Source organism: Bufo gargarizans, chromosome 1, assembly GCF_014858855.1.
Source record: "Bufo gargarizans isolate SCDJY-AF-19 chromosome 1, ASM1485885v1, whole genome shotgun sequence".
Classification (NCBI taxonomy): Eukaryota; Metazoa; Chordata; class Amphibia; order Anura; family Bufonidae; genus Bufo; species Bufo gargarizans.
In genome coordinates, this window is record NC_058080.1 from 548,336,607 (window position 1) to 548,351,773 (window position 15,167).

At 41.1% G+C, this 15,167-nt stretch overlaps 1 protein-coding gene across 3 annotated transcripts in view; it reads left to right on the plus strand.

Annotated features, from left to right (window-relative positions):
• Window positions 1–15,167, plus strand: part of LOC122924476 (transport and Golgi organization protein 2 homolog) — a 197,181-nt gene that overhangs the window by 149,324 nt on the left and 32,690 nt on the right. For all 3 annotated transcript variants that reach the window (XM_044275585.1, XM_044275587.1, XM_044275586.1), the window contains one exon: window positions 7,877–7,947. In XM_044275585.1, the coding sequence (XP_044131520.1) occupies window positions 7,877–7,947 (71 nt within the window). The remainder of the gene's footprint in view (window positions 1–7,876; window positions 7,948–15,167) is intronic.

Consider the following 15,167-nt stretch of genomic DNA (forward strand, 5'->3'; position numbering starts at 1 on the left):
ACGTACCCTATTACAAGCACTATATAGTCTACCCTTGCCCTGTACAACCACTGTATAGACTACACTAAACATAAACAAGCACTATACAGACCAAACATAACGTACATGGTGGTAACGCCCCTCTGTTCTACATACGTCCCCATGATTGACAGGGCGAGACATCAAACATGCTGAGGGCCGAAGCATCAGATGCAATCCTGCTTCTCATATCTGTGACAAACTTTGCTTTCACACTGAGAAACAGAGCTTGGACTATATATGGGGAGTATTATGTACAGGTGTCAGGAAAGAAGTCACACATGTGTCATAGCGTCACATACACTGCCTACAGCCTGGCAATTACAGCACGGAAAAGCAATACTCGTCCATACTACTGTATGTATACCATCTATATATATATATACAAAAGCAATGTGGATGTATTCCTGTGGGTTTATATGCATGCACACATATATACATATAGTATCTCAATATAATAATGAGTCTAGCCCTGTCAATCAAGGAGTGTGCAGAGCATCGGGGCGTTACAATAGTGGTGCTCCAAGCACTCCAGCCGCATCCTGGGGCTCAAACTCGATCATTTACATATAAATAAAACCGTTATTTCTGCAGCTGTTCAACATACAGACAAAAGAAAGCCATCGCATTAATCAGCATGATCAACCCTACCAGGCGCCTGGCTTAGTTGGGTTGGTCATGCTGACCGATGCTCTTTAATATCTACTATGTAATATAATAAACAGTAACTTTACTTAGATATAGATAACTTATCTTAGAGCCAAAATGACATGACGCAATGATCCTGCTGCACTGGGCAGAGTCGGGAGACGTCCATCTTCACTGCTCACTGAGGAACAACTGACTGGAGGCAACCGACTTTTTTTTTTCAAAATTCAAACCAAGCAATTCTATTGGTGGATGGCTACTGATATTACCATGGTGATGCCAAGCAATTCTGTTGGTGGTTTGCTACTGATATTACCATGGTGATGCCGAGCAATTCTATTGGTGGGTAGCTACTGCTAGTAACATGGTAATGCCGACCAATTTGATTGGTAGAGGGCTACTGCTATTAACATGGTGATGCAGAACAATTCTATTGGCTAGTTGCATCACAAAAATTCTTCATGTAGGCCAGGCCTTATTTAAATTTTCCAGGAAGAGTAACAGAGGAACATACCAAAATAGAATTCGAAATAAAGATGCTCTTGAATTGGTATCTCATGGGCAATATACAGATTTACTATGACAGACAAATCGCAAGATCTATAAATCCAGTGACTTCTCCTCTGATTTTGTCTTTGTTTCTCCATTCGCATGAGACCGCCATGACGGATTCTCCTGATGACTGCAGTTTGCTGTTGACACCTTTAAACCTTCTTTAGTAGCATAAATAAATTCATACCCCAAAATTGACCATTAAAGGGAACCTGTCCCCAACAGCAACGCATACCACGATAAAGCTCAAAACAGCTCCCCAGCAGCGTCTGATACCTGCGTGGATCCCAAAATACCTACCCTACTTTACCATATAACTACAACATTACTGCACAAAATATCTGGCCATCAGTGCCAAATAAATACACCCATGAAGGAGCAGTGAGGCTGGCGATGGAGGGAGATAGTAAGAGGTATAATACATGCAGTGTGTACAGATTGTGGGGGATTCGCTCTGGTAGTTAGGACTAGTGGATGCAGTATAGAGGCAAAGTACACAGTTCTAAACAGCGGTGTTTATTCACACATTGGTGTATAAGGTTTATCACAAAACGCAGGTAGCTTGGTGTTTGTTCACACACAAGGAAAGTCCATAAACAATGAAAGTCACCTTTTCTCCTGGGTGTTAGCAGTTCAGCCTCATCAAGTCCATAGGCGGCCTGTTTGCCTTTAGAGGGGCCAGAGTCCTCCAGCCCGGCTCAAACCTCAAATCCCAGCACAGCCCTCAGTTCACAGCACACTGACTCCTGGCAGTGCTGGCTGTTTTTTATGCCTGGCAAAACCCGGCCTGGAACATGGGGAGTAGTCATCCACTCAGCACTTTGACTACTCCCAGTAAGAGCCGTCCCAGATCAGCTATGACAGCCATGCTAAATCTCAAGGTCTCAATTAGCAATAGCTGCTGATGACACACAAAATACCGGCTCTTACTTCACCGAGGCCAGAAACCTCGGTGACACATACCTTCCATCCACGATGATTCCAGGTATCTTCTTACAGGATATATAGTATATACAGCAGTGTACTGATAATGTGAGGTACAAGGTTTAATTTCTATCTCGTTCCTCACATATCAATGCATTGCTTTGTATACTATATACCTGTACATACCGTATCAATTATACCTTGTACCTCCCATATCAGTACACTGTTGACTATACTACCATATTTTTCGCCCTATAAGACGCACCGGCCCATAAGACGCACCTAGGTTTTTGAGGAGGAAAATAAGAAAAAATATATATTTTTAACCAAAAGGTGTGCTTGTGGTGGGTTTGGAACTAATGGTGGTCTGTGGATGGCACTGTTATGGGGGATCTGTGGATGGCACTGTTATGGGGGATCTGTGGATGGCACTGTTATGGGGGATCTGTGGATGGCACTGTTATGGGGGATCTGTGGATGGCACTGTTATGGGGAATCTGTGGATGGCACTGTTATGGGGAATCTGTGGATGGCACTGTTATGGGGGATCTGTGGATGGCACTGTTATGGGGGATCTGTGGATGGCACTGTTATGGGGGATCTGTGGATGGCACTGTTATGGGGGATCTGTGGATGGCACTGTTATATATGTGCCATCCACAGACCCCCCCACCCCATAACAGTGCCATCCACAGACCCCCCCCCCCCCACCTCATAATAGTGCCATCCACAGACCCCCCCCCCCCCACCCCTTAACAGTGCCATTTACAGATGTCCCCATAAAACTGTCATCCACAGATTTCCCCCGCTCCAGTGCTGCAGTATACAAATATAAAGTGTCTCATTCAATTAAAAGTGATTAAACATGCCCCCTCACTCCTCCTAGCTTCTGTACAACGCAGGCAGGCCGGGCGGCCGGCGCATCACTCACTGACGTCACGTGCCTGCGCCGCCTGCTTCATTCATAAAGTAGGCGGCGCAGGCACGTGACATCAGGGAGTTGCGCTGCCGCCCGCCCAGCCTGCCTGCATTCTACAGAAGCTGTTAGGGTGTACGGTAATATTAAAAGTAGGGGGACATGTTTAACCACTTTTAATTGAATGAGACATTTTATATTTGTATAGTGCAGCACTGGAGCTGCGGGGCCGGAGTACAGTGACTGCACCGGCCCTGCCGCAATTGACCCCGGCAATATACGGTATATATCTGAGCACACTGCATCTATTATACTTCGCACTTCATATATCTGTACACACTGCATCTATTATACTGGATAATACAGGCAGTCTGTATAGATGTATAATATAACCAGCAGTGTACTGATACATGAGGTACCAGATATAATAGATGCTGTGTGTTCACATACAGGGAGTGCAGAATTATTAGGCAAGTTGTATTTTTGAGGATTAATTTTATTATTGAACAACAACCATGTTCTCAATGAACCCAAAAAACTCATTAATCTCAAAGCTGAATATTTTTGGAAGTAGTTTTTAGTTTGTTTTTAGTTTTAGCTATTTTAGGGGGATATCTGTGTGTGCAGGTGACTATTACTGTACATAATTATTAGGCAACTTAACAAAAAACTAATATATACCCATTTCAATTATTTATTTTTACCAGTGAAACCAATATAACATCTCAACATTCACAAATATACATTTCTGACATTCAAAAACAAATCAGTGACCAATATAGCCACCTTTCTTTGCAAGGACACTCAAAAGCCTGCCATCCATGGATTCTGTCAGTGTTTTGATCTGTTCACCATCAACATTGCGTGCAGCAGCAACCACAGCCTCCCAGACACTGTTCAGAGAGGTGTACTGTTTTCCCTCCTTGTAAATCTCACATTTGATGATGGACCACAGGTTCTCAATGGAGTTCAGATCAGGTGAACAAGGAGGCCATGTCATTAGATTTTCTTCTTTTATACCCTTTCTTGCCAGCCACGTTGTGGAGTACTTGGACGCGTGTGATGGAGCATTGTCCTGCATGAAATTCATGTTTTTCTTACCTTGCAGACTTCTTCCTGTACCACTGCTTGAAGAAGGTGTCTTCCAGAAACTGGCAGTAGGACTGGGAGTTGAGCTTGACTCCATCCTCAACCCAAAAAGGCCCCACAAGCTCATCTTTGATGATACCAGCCCAAACCAGTACTCCACCTCCACCTTGCTGGCGTCTGAGTCGGACTGGAGCTCTCTGCCCTTTACCAATCCAGCCATCTGGCCCATCAAGACTCACTCTCATTTCATCAGTCCATAAAACCTTAGAAAAATCAGTCTTGAGATATTTCTTGGCCCAGTCTTGACGTTTCAGCTTGTGTGTCTTGTTCAGTGGTGGTCGTCTTTCAGCCTTTCTTACCTTGGCCATGTCTCTGAGTATTGCACACCTTGTGCTTTTGGGCACTCCAGTGATGTTGCAAACTGGTGGCAAGTGGCATCTTGGCAGCTGCACGCTTGACTTTTCGCAGTTCATGGGCAGTTATTTTGCGCCTTGGTTTTTCCACACGCTTCTTGCGACCCTGTTGACTATTTTGAATGAAACGCTTGATTGTTCGATGATCACGCTTCAGAAGCTTTGCAATTTTAAGAGTGCTGCATCCCTCTGCAAGATATCTCACTATTTTTGCCTTTTCTGAGCCTGTCAAGTCCTTCTTTTGACCCATTTTGCCAAAGGAAAGGAAGTTGCCTAATAATTATGCACACCTGATATAGGGTGTTGATGTCATTAGACCACACCCCTTCTCATTACAGAGATGCACATCACCTAATATGCTTAATTGGTAGTAGGCTTTCGAGCCTATACAGCTTGGAGTAAGACAACATGCATAAAGAGGATGATGTGGTCAAAATACTCATTTGCCTAATAATTCTGCACGTAGAGTATACAGTACAGACCAAAAGTTTGGACACACCTTCTCATTCAAAGAGTTTTCTTTATTTTCATGACTATGAAAATTGTAGATTCACACTGAAGGCATCAAAACTATGAATTAACACATGTGGAATTATTTACATAACAAAAAAGTGTGAAACAACTGAAAATATGTCATATTCTAGGTTCTTCAAAGTAGCCACCTTTTGCTTTGATTACTGCTTTGCACACTCTTGGCATTCTCTTGATGACCTTCAAGAGGTAGTCACCTGAAATGTTTTTCACTTCACAGGTGTGCCCTGTCAGGTTTAATAAGTGGGATTTCTTGCCTTTATAAATGGGGTTGGGACCATCAGTTGCGTTGTGGAGAAGTCAGGTGGACACACAGCTGATAGTCCTACTGAATAGACTGTTAGAATTTGTATTATGGCAAGAAAAAAAGCAGCTAAGTAAAGAAAAACGAGTGGCCATCATTACTTTAAGAAATGAAGGTCAGTCAGTCCGAAAAATTGGGAAAACTTTAAAAGTGTCCCCAAGTGCAGTCACAAAAACCATCAAGCGCTACAAAGAAACTGGCTCACATGCGGACCGCCCCAGGAAAGGAAGACCAAGAGTCACCTCTGCTGCGGAGGATAAGTTCATCCGAGTCACCAGCCTCAGAAATCGCAGGATAACAGCAGCTCAGATTAGAGACCAGGTCAATGCCACGCAGAGTTCTAGCAGCAGACACATCTCTAGAACAACTGTTAAGAGGAGACTGTGTGAATCAGGTCTTCATGGTAGAATATCTGATAGGAAACCACTGCTAAGGACAGGCAACAAGCAGAAGAGACTTTTTTGGGCTAAAGAACACAAGGAATGGACATTAGACCAGTGGAAATCTGTGCTTTGGTCTGATGAGTCCAAATTTAAGATCTTTGGTTCCAACCACCGTGTCTTTGTGCGACGCAGAAAGGGTGAACAGATGGACTCTACATGCCTGGTTCCCACCGTGAAGCATGGAGGAGGAGGTGTGATGGTGTGGGGGTGCTTTGCTGTTGACACTGTTGGGGATTTATTCAAAATTGAAGGCATACTGAACCAGCATGGCTACCACAGCATCTTGCAGCGGCATGCTATTCCATCCGGTTTGTGTTTAGTTGGACCATCATTTATTTTTCAACAGGACAATGACTCCAAACACACCTCCAGGCTGTGTAAGGGCTATTTGACCATGAAGGAGAGTGATGGGGTGCTGCGCCAGATGACCTGGCCTCCACAGTCACCGGATCTGAACCCAATCGAGATGGTTTGGGGTGAGCTGGACCGCAGAGTGAAGGCAAAAGGGCCAACAAGTGCTAAGCATCTCTGGGAACTCCTTCAAGACTGTTGGAAGACCATTTCAGGTGACTACCTCTTGAAGCTCATCAAGAGAATGCCAAGAGTGTGCAAAGCAGTAATCAAAGCAAAAGGTGGCTACTTTGAAGAACCTAGAATATGACATATTTTCAGTTGTTTCACACTTTTTTGTTATGTATATAATTCCACATGTGTTAATTCATAGTTTTGATGCATTCAGTGTGAATCTACAATTTTCATAGTCATGAAAATAAAGAAAACTCTTTGACTGAGGTGTGTCCAAACTTTTGGTCTGTACTGTATATTATATACAGTATAGTTGAGCGAAGCGAGCTTCAGATGCTACATCTGAAGTTGCTTAGCTAAAATAAATAGTTTTAATGCTGTACGGAGATCCGTCTTCGATGAGGCGAAGTTGGTTATTTGCGAAGTTGAATTTCCTCCAATGAGTCTGTGAAAAGATGGCCACCATTAAGGCAAGACTTCATTAGTCTTGCACATGCACCGCTACTTTGAGAAGCAGCATATGCATAAATGTATTTCATAACGAATCTGAACCCAGATTCATTAATGAATGTTGCGCGTGCCACAAATTCAGGTTTGATTTCTTTATAAAATACATTTATGCATGCTCTGCTGCTCAGTCTCCAATGAAGTCACCACCTCTCCCAGCTGCCCTTCTAATACTGAGGGTCAGTGCAGTAATTTTGTGGGGGAATGTGGATCAATGTCCAAATATATTCCTAGGCACAAACTAGTGTATACACATACATACAGTATGATACACAGCCTCCAATAATATGAGTAATCTGGCACAGCCTTACTGCTATGCACAGTGTCTGACATGGAAAAAAATTTCTTTGATTTTCATTTTTCTACAATATTTCTGATATAATATTTTGCATGAACCCTTTGAAGGAGTTAAAGGAATATGTTAATTGACCTTGAGTCTCATGCTGCTTGTGTTTGCAGATGTTAGAGTAGTTCTCCTTTAAATCTGTAGATAAACTCTACAGTCATGTTCCAAATTCTATAAAACTACACAGTGATCACTGTATGGCGAGAAAGAAGCCAGGTACATCACAGATATGGGTTGGATCCAAGCTCGTCAATCTTCTCTCTGTCTAATAGCTCGCAATCTGTTTATTTTATATTTAAAAAAAAAAAACATACAAAAAGTAACTGGTCATTTAATATGCACATATTTTTAGCAAGGTATGAATATATTAGTGATTCATACAGACTAAAAATAGGCCTTTGTGTTCTTTTTCTTTTACTCTTTTACCCCAACTTTGGATACCAACATGAATCGGTAATTTCTGGTCAGATCTATCCTTTCCAAAAAATTTACTAGAGTGACCGATTCTATTATAGACAAAATGCCATTGAATTATCCCTTCTGGTAAATTGGAAACATTCTCTAGTCCAGAATACTATCACACAGGTGACATGGTCTGCGATCTTCTTCTTTTTAGAGTTCTGATATAAGAAACATTATATCTTACTTTTTTTTATTTAGCAACACAAATGGAGATGTGCTTCACTATTATGGATCCAAAGGAGAGCAAGAGCCAATTCAACTAAAACCCGGTGAGTCATCATCTTTTATCATCAACTATAACATTAGTGATGCAGTTAGACAATAATGATTGTGAGTGAAATCATTAATTTTCTACTTTCTCCTTTGTAATATAAGGTAGGTAGCTGTACTGTACTGACCTATTTGTATAATATCCATTAGACCGTTGAAGGATTTGTCCAAGATTAACAAGTTGCTCTCAATCACCTACACGTGTGATAATAAGGATTTCTGTCATTTAAAATAATTACTGTCTTGGCTCTGATTAGCCGATTCCCATGTTGGCGACATGACCATGTCCACTGTCTGCTGTGCCACATAATCTTTCCACAGGGCAGACGCATGTGCGACTAGCGTCCTCCTTCATCAGAGCTCTCAAATGGACAATAGCACAGTGCACTCTGGAGCTCTGATGCTTATTGAGCACATGCTGGCCTGTGAATTGGTTCTGTGGTACAGCAGGCAGTGGCAGGGGATCTGAGGAATGCCCACAAAATGCCCATTTAAATCAGGACTACAGAGGCCGCTCCCATTGTCTCAGAGGGCTAGAAAATACAGCTCTGTGGATGTGATAATGGTGAAAGTAGGGGGTTGCCAGAGTGTCCTGTGAGCAACATGAGAATCAGCTAAGCAGATGGGGTAATATGAGCAACATGAGAATCGGCTAAACAGAGTCAAATGGTATGTATAGTAAATTACAGAATGTCTTATTAGTTTCAATTATAGTTGATAGAGAGAAAATTGTTAAATCCTGGACGACACCTTTAAAGGCTATGGACACCTTTAGAAGCGACTTTCTTATTGCTTTGTACATATTTTGGGCTAAAAAGCATTTTTCTAATTGGTCTTTATTAAAAATATTCATATGTTTGCTGTCTGCAGCCTTCAGGTTTACACTATGTGCATTCTGTTTCCGTATGTCCATTCCGGAAAAAAACAGAACATGTCCTATTATTGTTCACATTAAGGACAAGATTAGTACTGTTCCTTTAGGGGCCAGCTGTTTCGTTCCACAAAATACATAATGCACGCGGATGTCATCCGTAATTTCTGTCGATCTGTGTCTTGCAGACCGCAAAATAAATGCGTTTGTGTGCATGAGGCTGTAGGCTGAGTTCACATCACCGTTTAGCTTTCCGTTCTTCTAATTCGTCAGAAGAAGAGCGAGAAAAATACTTTTTTTTTCCCCCATCTAAAAAACTGATCTCAGACGGAAATGGCTCAAACAGATGAAAACTGATGCAACAGGATAATTTTTTTTACAGGATGCAGTAAAAAAACTGTTTCTATGGGATCCTATGCATAAAGCCTTATTCACACGTCAGTGTTTTGGTCAGTGATTTCCATCAGTGATCATGAGCCAAAACCAGGACTGGAGGCTTCACTGACATAAGGTATAAGGCCTCTTGCACACAAACATATTTTATTTCCGTTCCGTTTGCGGTCCGTATGCGGAACCATTCCCGTATATCCGTTCCGCTAAGAGATAGAGCTTTTCCTATTGTCTGTATAACGGACAAGGATAGTACTGTTCTATTAGGGGCCAGCTTTTCCGTTCCACAAAATACGGAATGCACACAGATGTCATCTGTATATTTTGCCGATCCGTTTTTTGCAGACCGCAAATCGTGTTCATAGCCTTTAAGGTCACATGTCTGTAGGGCCCCTTTCACATGACATGAGTCTATATTTGGCATATATGTTTGACATGCTACACACATGAGCAAAAGTATGCCATTATAATGCTTCTGTATTTATTTCACCTATGTTTTCTTTTCTACCAAAAAGGCGTTCAAATGTATATGTAACATATACAAATATAAAACATTTTGCATACATCACATATTCACTATTACATAAGAAAAGAAAAAAGTTGAGATGGAGTATATGTGTTCTACTGAGGAAAGAATTGTGTGCTAGAACATGCTCCTAAAATGCATATGTGACATAAATAAGGTTAAAAGTAGATACAATTATAACAGAAACCCAGAGAAATGTATTTGAGTACTTTTTTATTTTATTTTTTTATATTCAAGTGTATCGCTTGGAAGTTAGCATAAACAGGATGTGAAGGGGTATCTATTAAAAGTAAGACACATCTGTGTAATACTGGTTTCCTTTCATGCCTTGAAAACTTCATATAGGTGTTTCATCATCAGATAAGGTAATGCCTTTTCATCTCTAAGTGTACCACAGATATGGAGCTTTATCCGTCTGACAAACTAACTTTCCTACTATGTACAAGTGTTTAACCTTCTCCCGACCGCCTAACACAGGGATGCATCCTGCGGGCGGCGGGGTTATTCCTCATGGACGCATCGGCGCGTCATCCCGCGAGAGACGAGATTTTGCGTGAACATGCGCAGCGACGCGCGGCTGAGAAGTTAATCTACAGCCTGCCAGCAGCGATCATTCGCTGGCAGGCTGTAGCTGCGATTTATTTATTTTTTTTAACCCTAAAAAAGTATATTAGACGCTGTTTTGTTAATATACATGGGTATATGTAAAAATACACCCCAAACCACATTGCCCTACTTCTCCTGAGTACGGCGATACCAGATCTGTGACACTTTTTTGCAGCCTAGGTACGCAAAGGGGCCCAAATTCCAATGAGTACCTTTTAGGAGGGCATTTTTAGACATTTGGATTCTTCTCACGCTTTAAAGCCCCTAAAATGCCAGGGCAGTATCAATACCCCACATGTGACCCCATTTTGGAAAGAAGACACCCAAGGTATTCCGTGAGGGGCATGGAGAGTTCATGTAAAATTTTATTTTTTGTCACAAGTTAGTGGAATATGAGACTTTGTAAGAAAAAATATATATATAATTTTCCGCTAACTTGTGCCAAAAAACAAAACAAAAAAAACTTCTATGAACTCGCCATGCCCCTCACAGAATACCTTGGGGTGTCTTCTTTCCAAAATAGGGTCACATGTGGGGTATTTATACTGCCCTGGCATTTTGAGGGGCCCTAAAGCGTTTCGGGGCAGATCCCCCTTTTTTCGAGAGCATGTTTCTAGCTGCTACCATTCAGGAGATAGCAGCATCTAAAGCAGCCCTCCCCCTCCAGTTAGCTACTTTTTTCCACTGCGGGAGCTGGACTGGGGCAAAACAGGTGGTTAAAGAGGACCTGTCACCACTCCTGACATGTCTGTTTTAATAACTACATGCATTTGCCATGTAATAACAATTCTGGAGCATCTATTCTTATGGCTCTATATTGTAGGTGGTCTCTGCACAGTCTGACAATGGCAGTGCTGACTGGATAGAGTCAGACTGTGAAGCAACACCCCCCCCCCCCCCCCCTGTACCCTTTCTGAAGACTGCTAGCTATTCATTCATAACTTCTAGTTGAAATAATACAGGAATGGCACAACATAGAGCCATATGAATAGATGCTCCAGAATTTTTATTACATGAGGAATGCATTTAGCTAATAAAACAGGCATGTCAGAAGTGGTGTCAGGTCATCTTTAAGCGTGCAATGGTGATTTCCTCATCTCAAATATTGAAACAAAAAGCAACAAGAATGGTGGGTATACCCCCACAAAAATATACATTTCTCAATAACTTGTCATGTGGCCTTGAGCATCACTTACAGCTTGACAACGAAGTCTCATGCTGTTCACAAGTCAACTTATTGTCTGCTGAGGCATGGCACCCCACTCTTCTTGAAGGGGAGCCCTGAGGTTCCGGGGTACAGAGTTTTGAGCCTCTACATGGCTTATCCTATAGGTTTTCAATTGGATTCAGGTCTGGAGAATGTAATGCCACTCCATTTGAGGTACCCCAGTCTCCAGCAGCCATTCCCTAATGATGTGACCTCGATGAGCTGACGCGTTATCATCCATGAAGATTAAATTAGGCATGTTTTGTTCATGCAGAGGCACAGTGACTGGATTAATTATGTTATTCAAGTAGTATGGGCTTGTCACTGTACCATTCACAAAGTGTAGGACAGTTCTGTATTGAGTAGACACACCTGGTGTGGTCAGGTACCTTTGCAGGTCATCTAGCACGCAGACCATGCTGATGTAAACGGTTTTGAATGGTCTGACATGACACTTAGGTGCATCGAACATCCCTTAAATTTGCCTTTAGTTGGGTTGCACTGATCATTCGGTTCCGCAGGGCATTGTTTACAATAAAGCGGTCATCGGTGTGGGATGTGGCCAAAGGATGTCCACTTCTATGCCTTTCTGTGACTCTTCCAGTCTCTCTGTATATCTGTTGCAACCTACTGATGACACTGACACTGTAAGCTTAGTGGCCACTTATGTCTGAGAACATCCTGCTTAAGCTTCGCAATGGCAAAGTGTCGTCTTGGTCTCATGATGTCAAAATGTGAACAGCATGATGAGGACTGTTTAAACACCAATTCTAATTGAACCAGGAAATCTATTGGGTGATTCATGGATCAAACACCTGTTGTGATTTTTGCCGTTAAGCTCATTGTGAGAGAACAGTAATTTGTGCAAAAAGTACTGAAATATTGAACAGTTGGACATGTGCATTCAAAAGTTTAGAGAAGGTCACATTAAATTCACCTATAAAGATTAGAGTACATTTTAGGTTCATCCTGAAATCTCACCCACAAGCAAAAAAAAAAAGATTTTGAGAGTAGTGTGTGTGCATACACAGGTGAAACTCGAAAAATTAGAATATCTTGCAAAAGTCCATTTATTTCCGTAACACAAATTCAAAGGAATTGCATCAATGCAGCTTAAAATTAGAAATTTGTGAAAAGGATCAATATTTTAGACTCAAAGTGTCAGACTCTAGTCAGCTAATTAATTCATACCCCCTGAGAAAAGGGTACCTCAAAATTGAGACTTTGGGGTTTCATAAGCTATAAGCCATAATCATCCAAATTAAAACAAATAACGCTGGGTTCACACCTGAGCGTTTTACAGCGTGTTCAAACGCGCTGTAAAACGCTCAACACATGAAAACCAATGCTTCCCTATGGCCCTGGTTCACACTTGAGCGTTTTACAGCGCGTTTGAAAGCGCTGAAAAACGCCCTACGCTCAAAAAAGTTCTTGAGCTTCTTTGGGGCGTTTTGTTGCGCGTTCCCGTACATAGACTTTCGGGAACGCGCGACAATGGGCGTTCGCTTGTCTCTGTATGCGCGATTGTAAACGCCGGTACAATCGCGCATACAGAGCGCTCCTTTCAGAACGCTCAGGTGTGAACCCAGGGTAAAGGCTTGAAATATCTCGCTTTGCATGTAATGAGTCTCTCTCATATGTTAGTTTCACCTTTTAAGTTGCATTACTGAAATAAATGAACTTTTCACGATATTCTACTTTTTCGAGTTTCGTGTGTGTGTGTGTATGTATATATATATATATATATATATATATATATATATATATATATATATATATATATATACATATACACATACACATTGCCTTCAGAAAGTCTTCAGAAATTTTCACTTTTTTCACATTTGTAACATTTTTATATCTCCATCTATGTATATGGAGATATATTTACCGATCTATATCACTATATAAATATATATCTATATATCATTTATATATGTATATAGAGATACAGATCAATAGAAAAATAAAAAAAATAAAAAAAAAAATATATATATATATATATATATATATAATTATAGTAGAGAAGGAAAGTCCGCAGCACTCCTTTAAGTAAAAAAGTGAAATTTATTCACACATGTCAGACATGTGTGAATAAATTTCACTTTTTTACTTAAAGGAGTGCTGCGGACTTTCCTTCTCTACTGAATTTGTCCCATATCGAGGGACCACCGCGTGCACCTGCATCATTATATTTGCACTAAAGGGAGTGCTGCCTGAATCTCTTTATGGATCTATATATAATTATAGATATAGATAGATATATAGATATATATCTATATCTATATATATATATATATATATATATATATATACCGTATTTTTCGCGTCTTATACGGCGAAAAATACGGTATACACACATATATATATATATATATATATATATATATATATAGGGAGTGCAGAATTATTAGGCAAGTTGTATTTTTGAGGATTAATTTTATTATTGAACAACAACCATGTTCTCAATGAACCCAAAAAACTCATTAATATCAAAGCTGAATATTTTTGGAAGTAGTTTTTAGTTTGTTTTTAGTCTTAGCTATTTTAGGGGGATATCTGTGTGTGCAGGTGACTATTACTGTGCATAATTATTAGGCAACTTAACAAAAAACTAATATATACCCATTTCAATTATTTATTTTTACCAGTGAAACCAATATAACATCTCAACATTCACAAATATACATTTCTGACATTCAAAAACAAAACAAAAACAAATCAGTGACCAATATAGCCACCTTTCTTTGCAAGGACACTCAAAAGCCTGCCATCCATGGATTCTGTCAGTGTTTTGATCTGTTCACCATCAACATTGCGTGCAGCAGCAACCACAGCCTCCCAGACACTGTTCAGAGAGGTGTACTGTTTTCCCTCCTTGTAAATCTCACATTTGATGATGGACCACAGGTTCTCAATGGGGTTCAGATCAGGTGAACAAGGAGGCCATGTCATTAGATTTTCTTCTTTTATACCCTTTCTTGCCAGCCACGTTGTGGAGTACTTGGACGCGTGTGATGGAGCATTGTCCTGCATGAAAATCATGTTTTTCTTACCTTGCAGACTTCTTCCTGTACCACTGCTTGAAGAAGGTGTCTTCCAGAAACTGGCAGTAGGACTGGGAGTTGAGCTTGACTCCATCCTCAACCCAAAAAGGCCCCACAAGCTCATCTTTGATGATACCAGCCCAAACCAGTACTCCACCTCCACCTTGCTGGCGTCTGAGTCGGACTGGAGCTCTCTGCCCTTTACCAATCCAGCCATCTGGCCCATCAAGACTCACTCTCATTTCATCAGTCCATAAAACCTTAGAAAAATCAGTCTTGAGATATTTCTTGGCCCAGTCTTGACGTTTCAGCTTGTGTGTCTTGTTCAGTGGTGGTCGTCTTTCAGCCTTTCTTACCTTGGCCATGTCTCTGAGTATTGCACACCTTGTGCTTTTGGGCACTCCAGTGATGTTGCAGCTCTGAAATATGGCCAAACTGGTGGCAAGTGGCATCTTGGCAGCTGCACGCTTGACTTTTCTCAGTTCATGGGCAGTTATTTTGCGCCTTGGGTTTTCCACGCGCTTCTTGCGACCCTGTTGACTATTTTGAATGAAACGCTTGATTGTTCGATG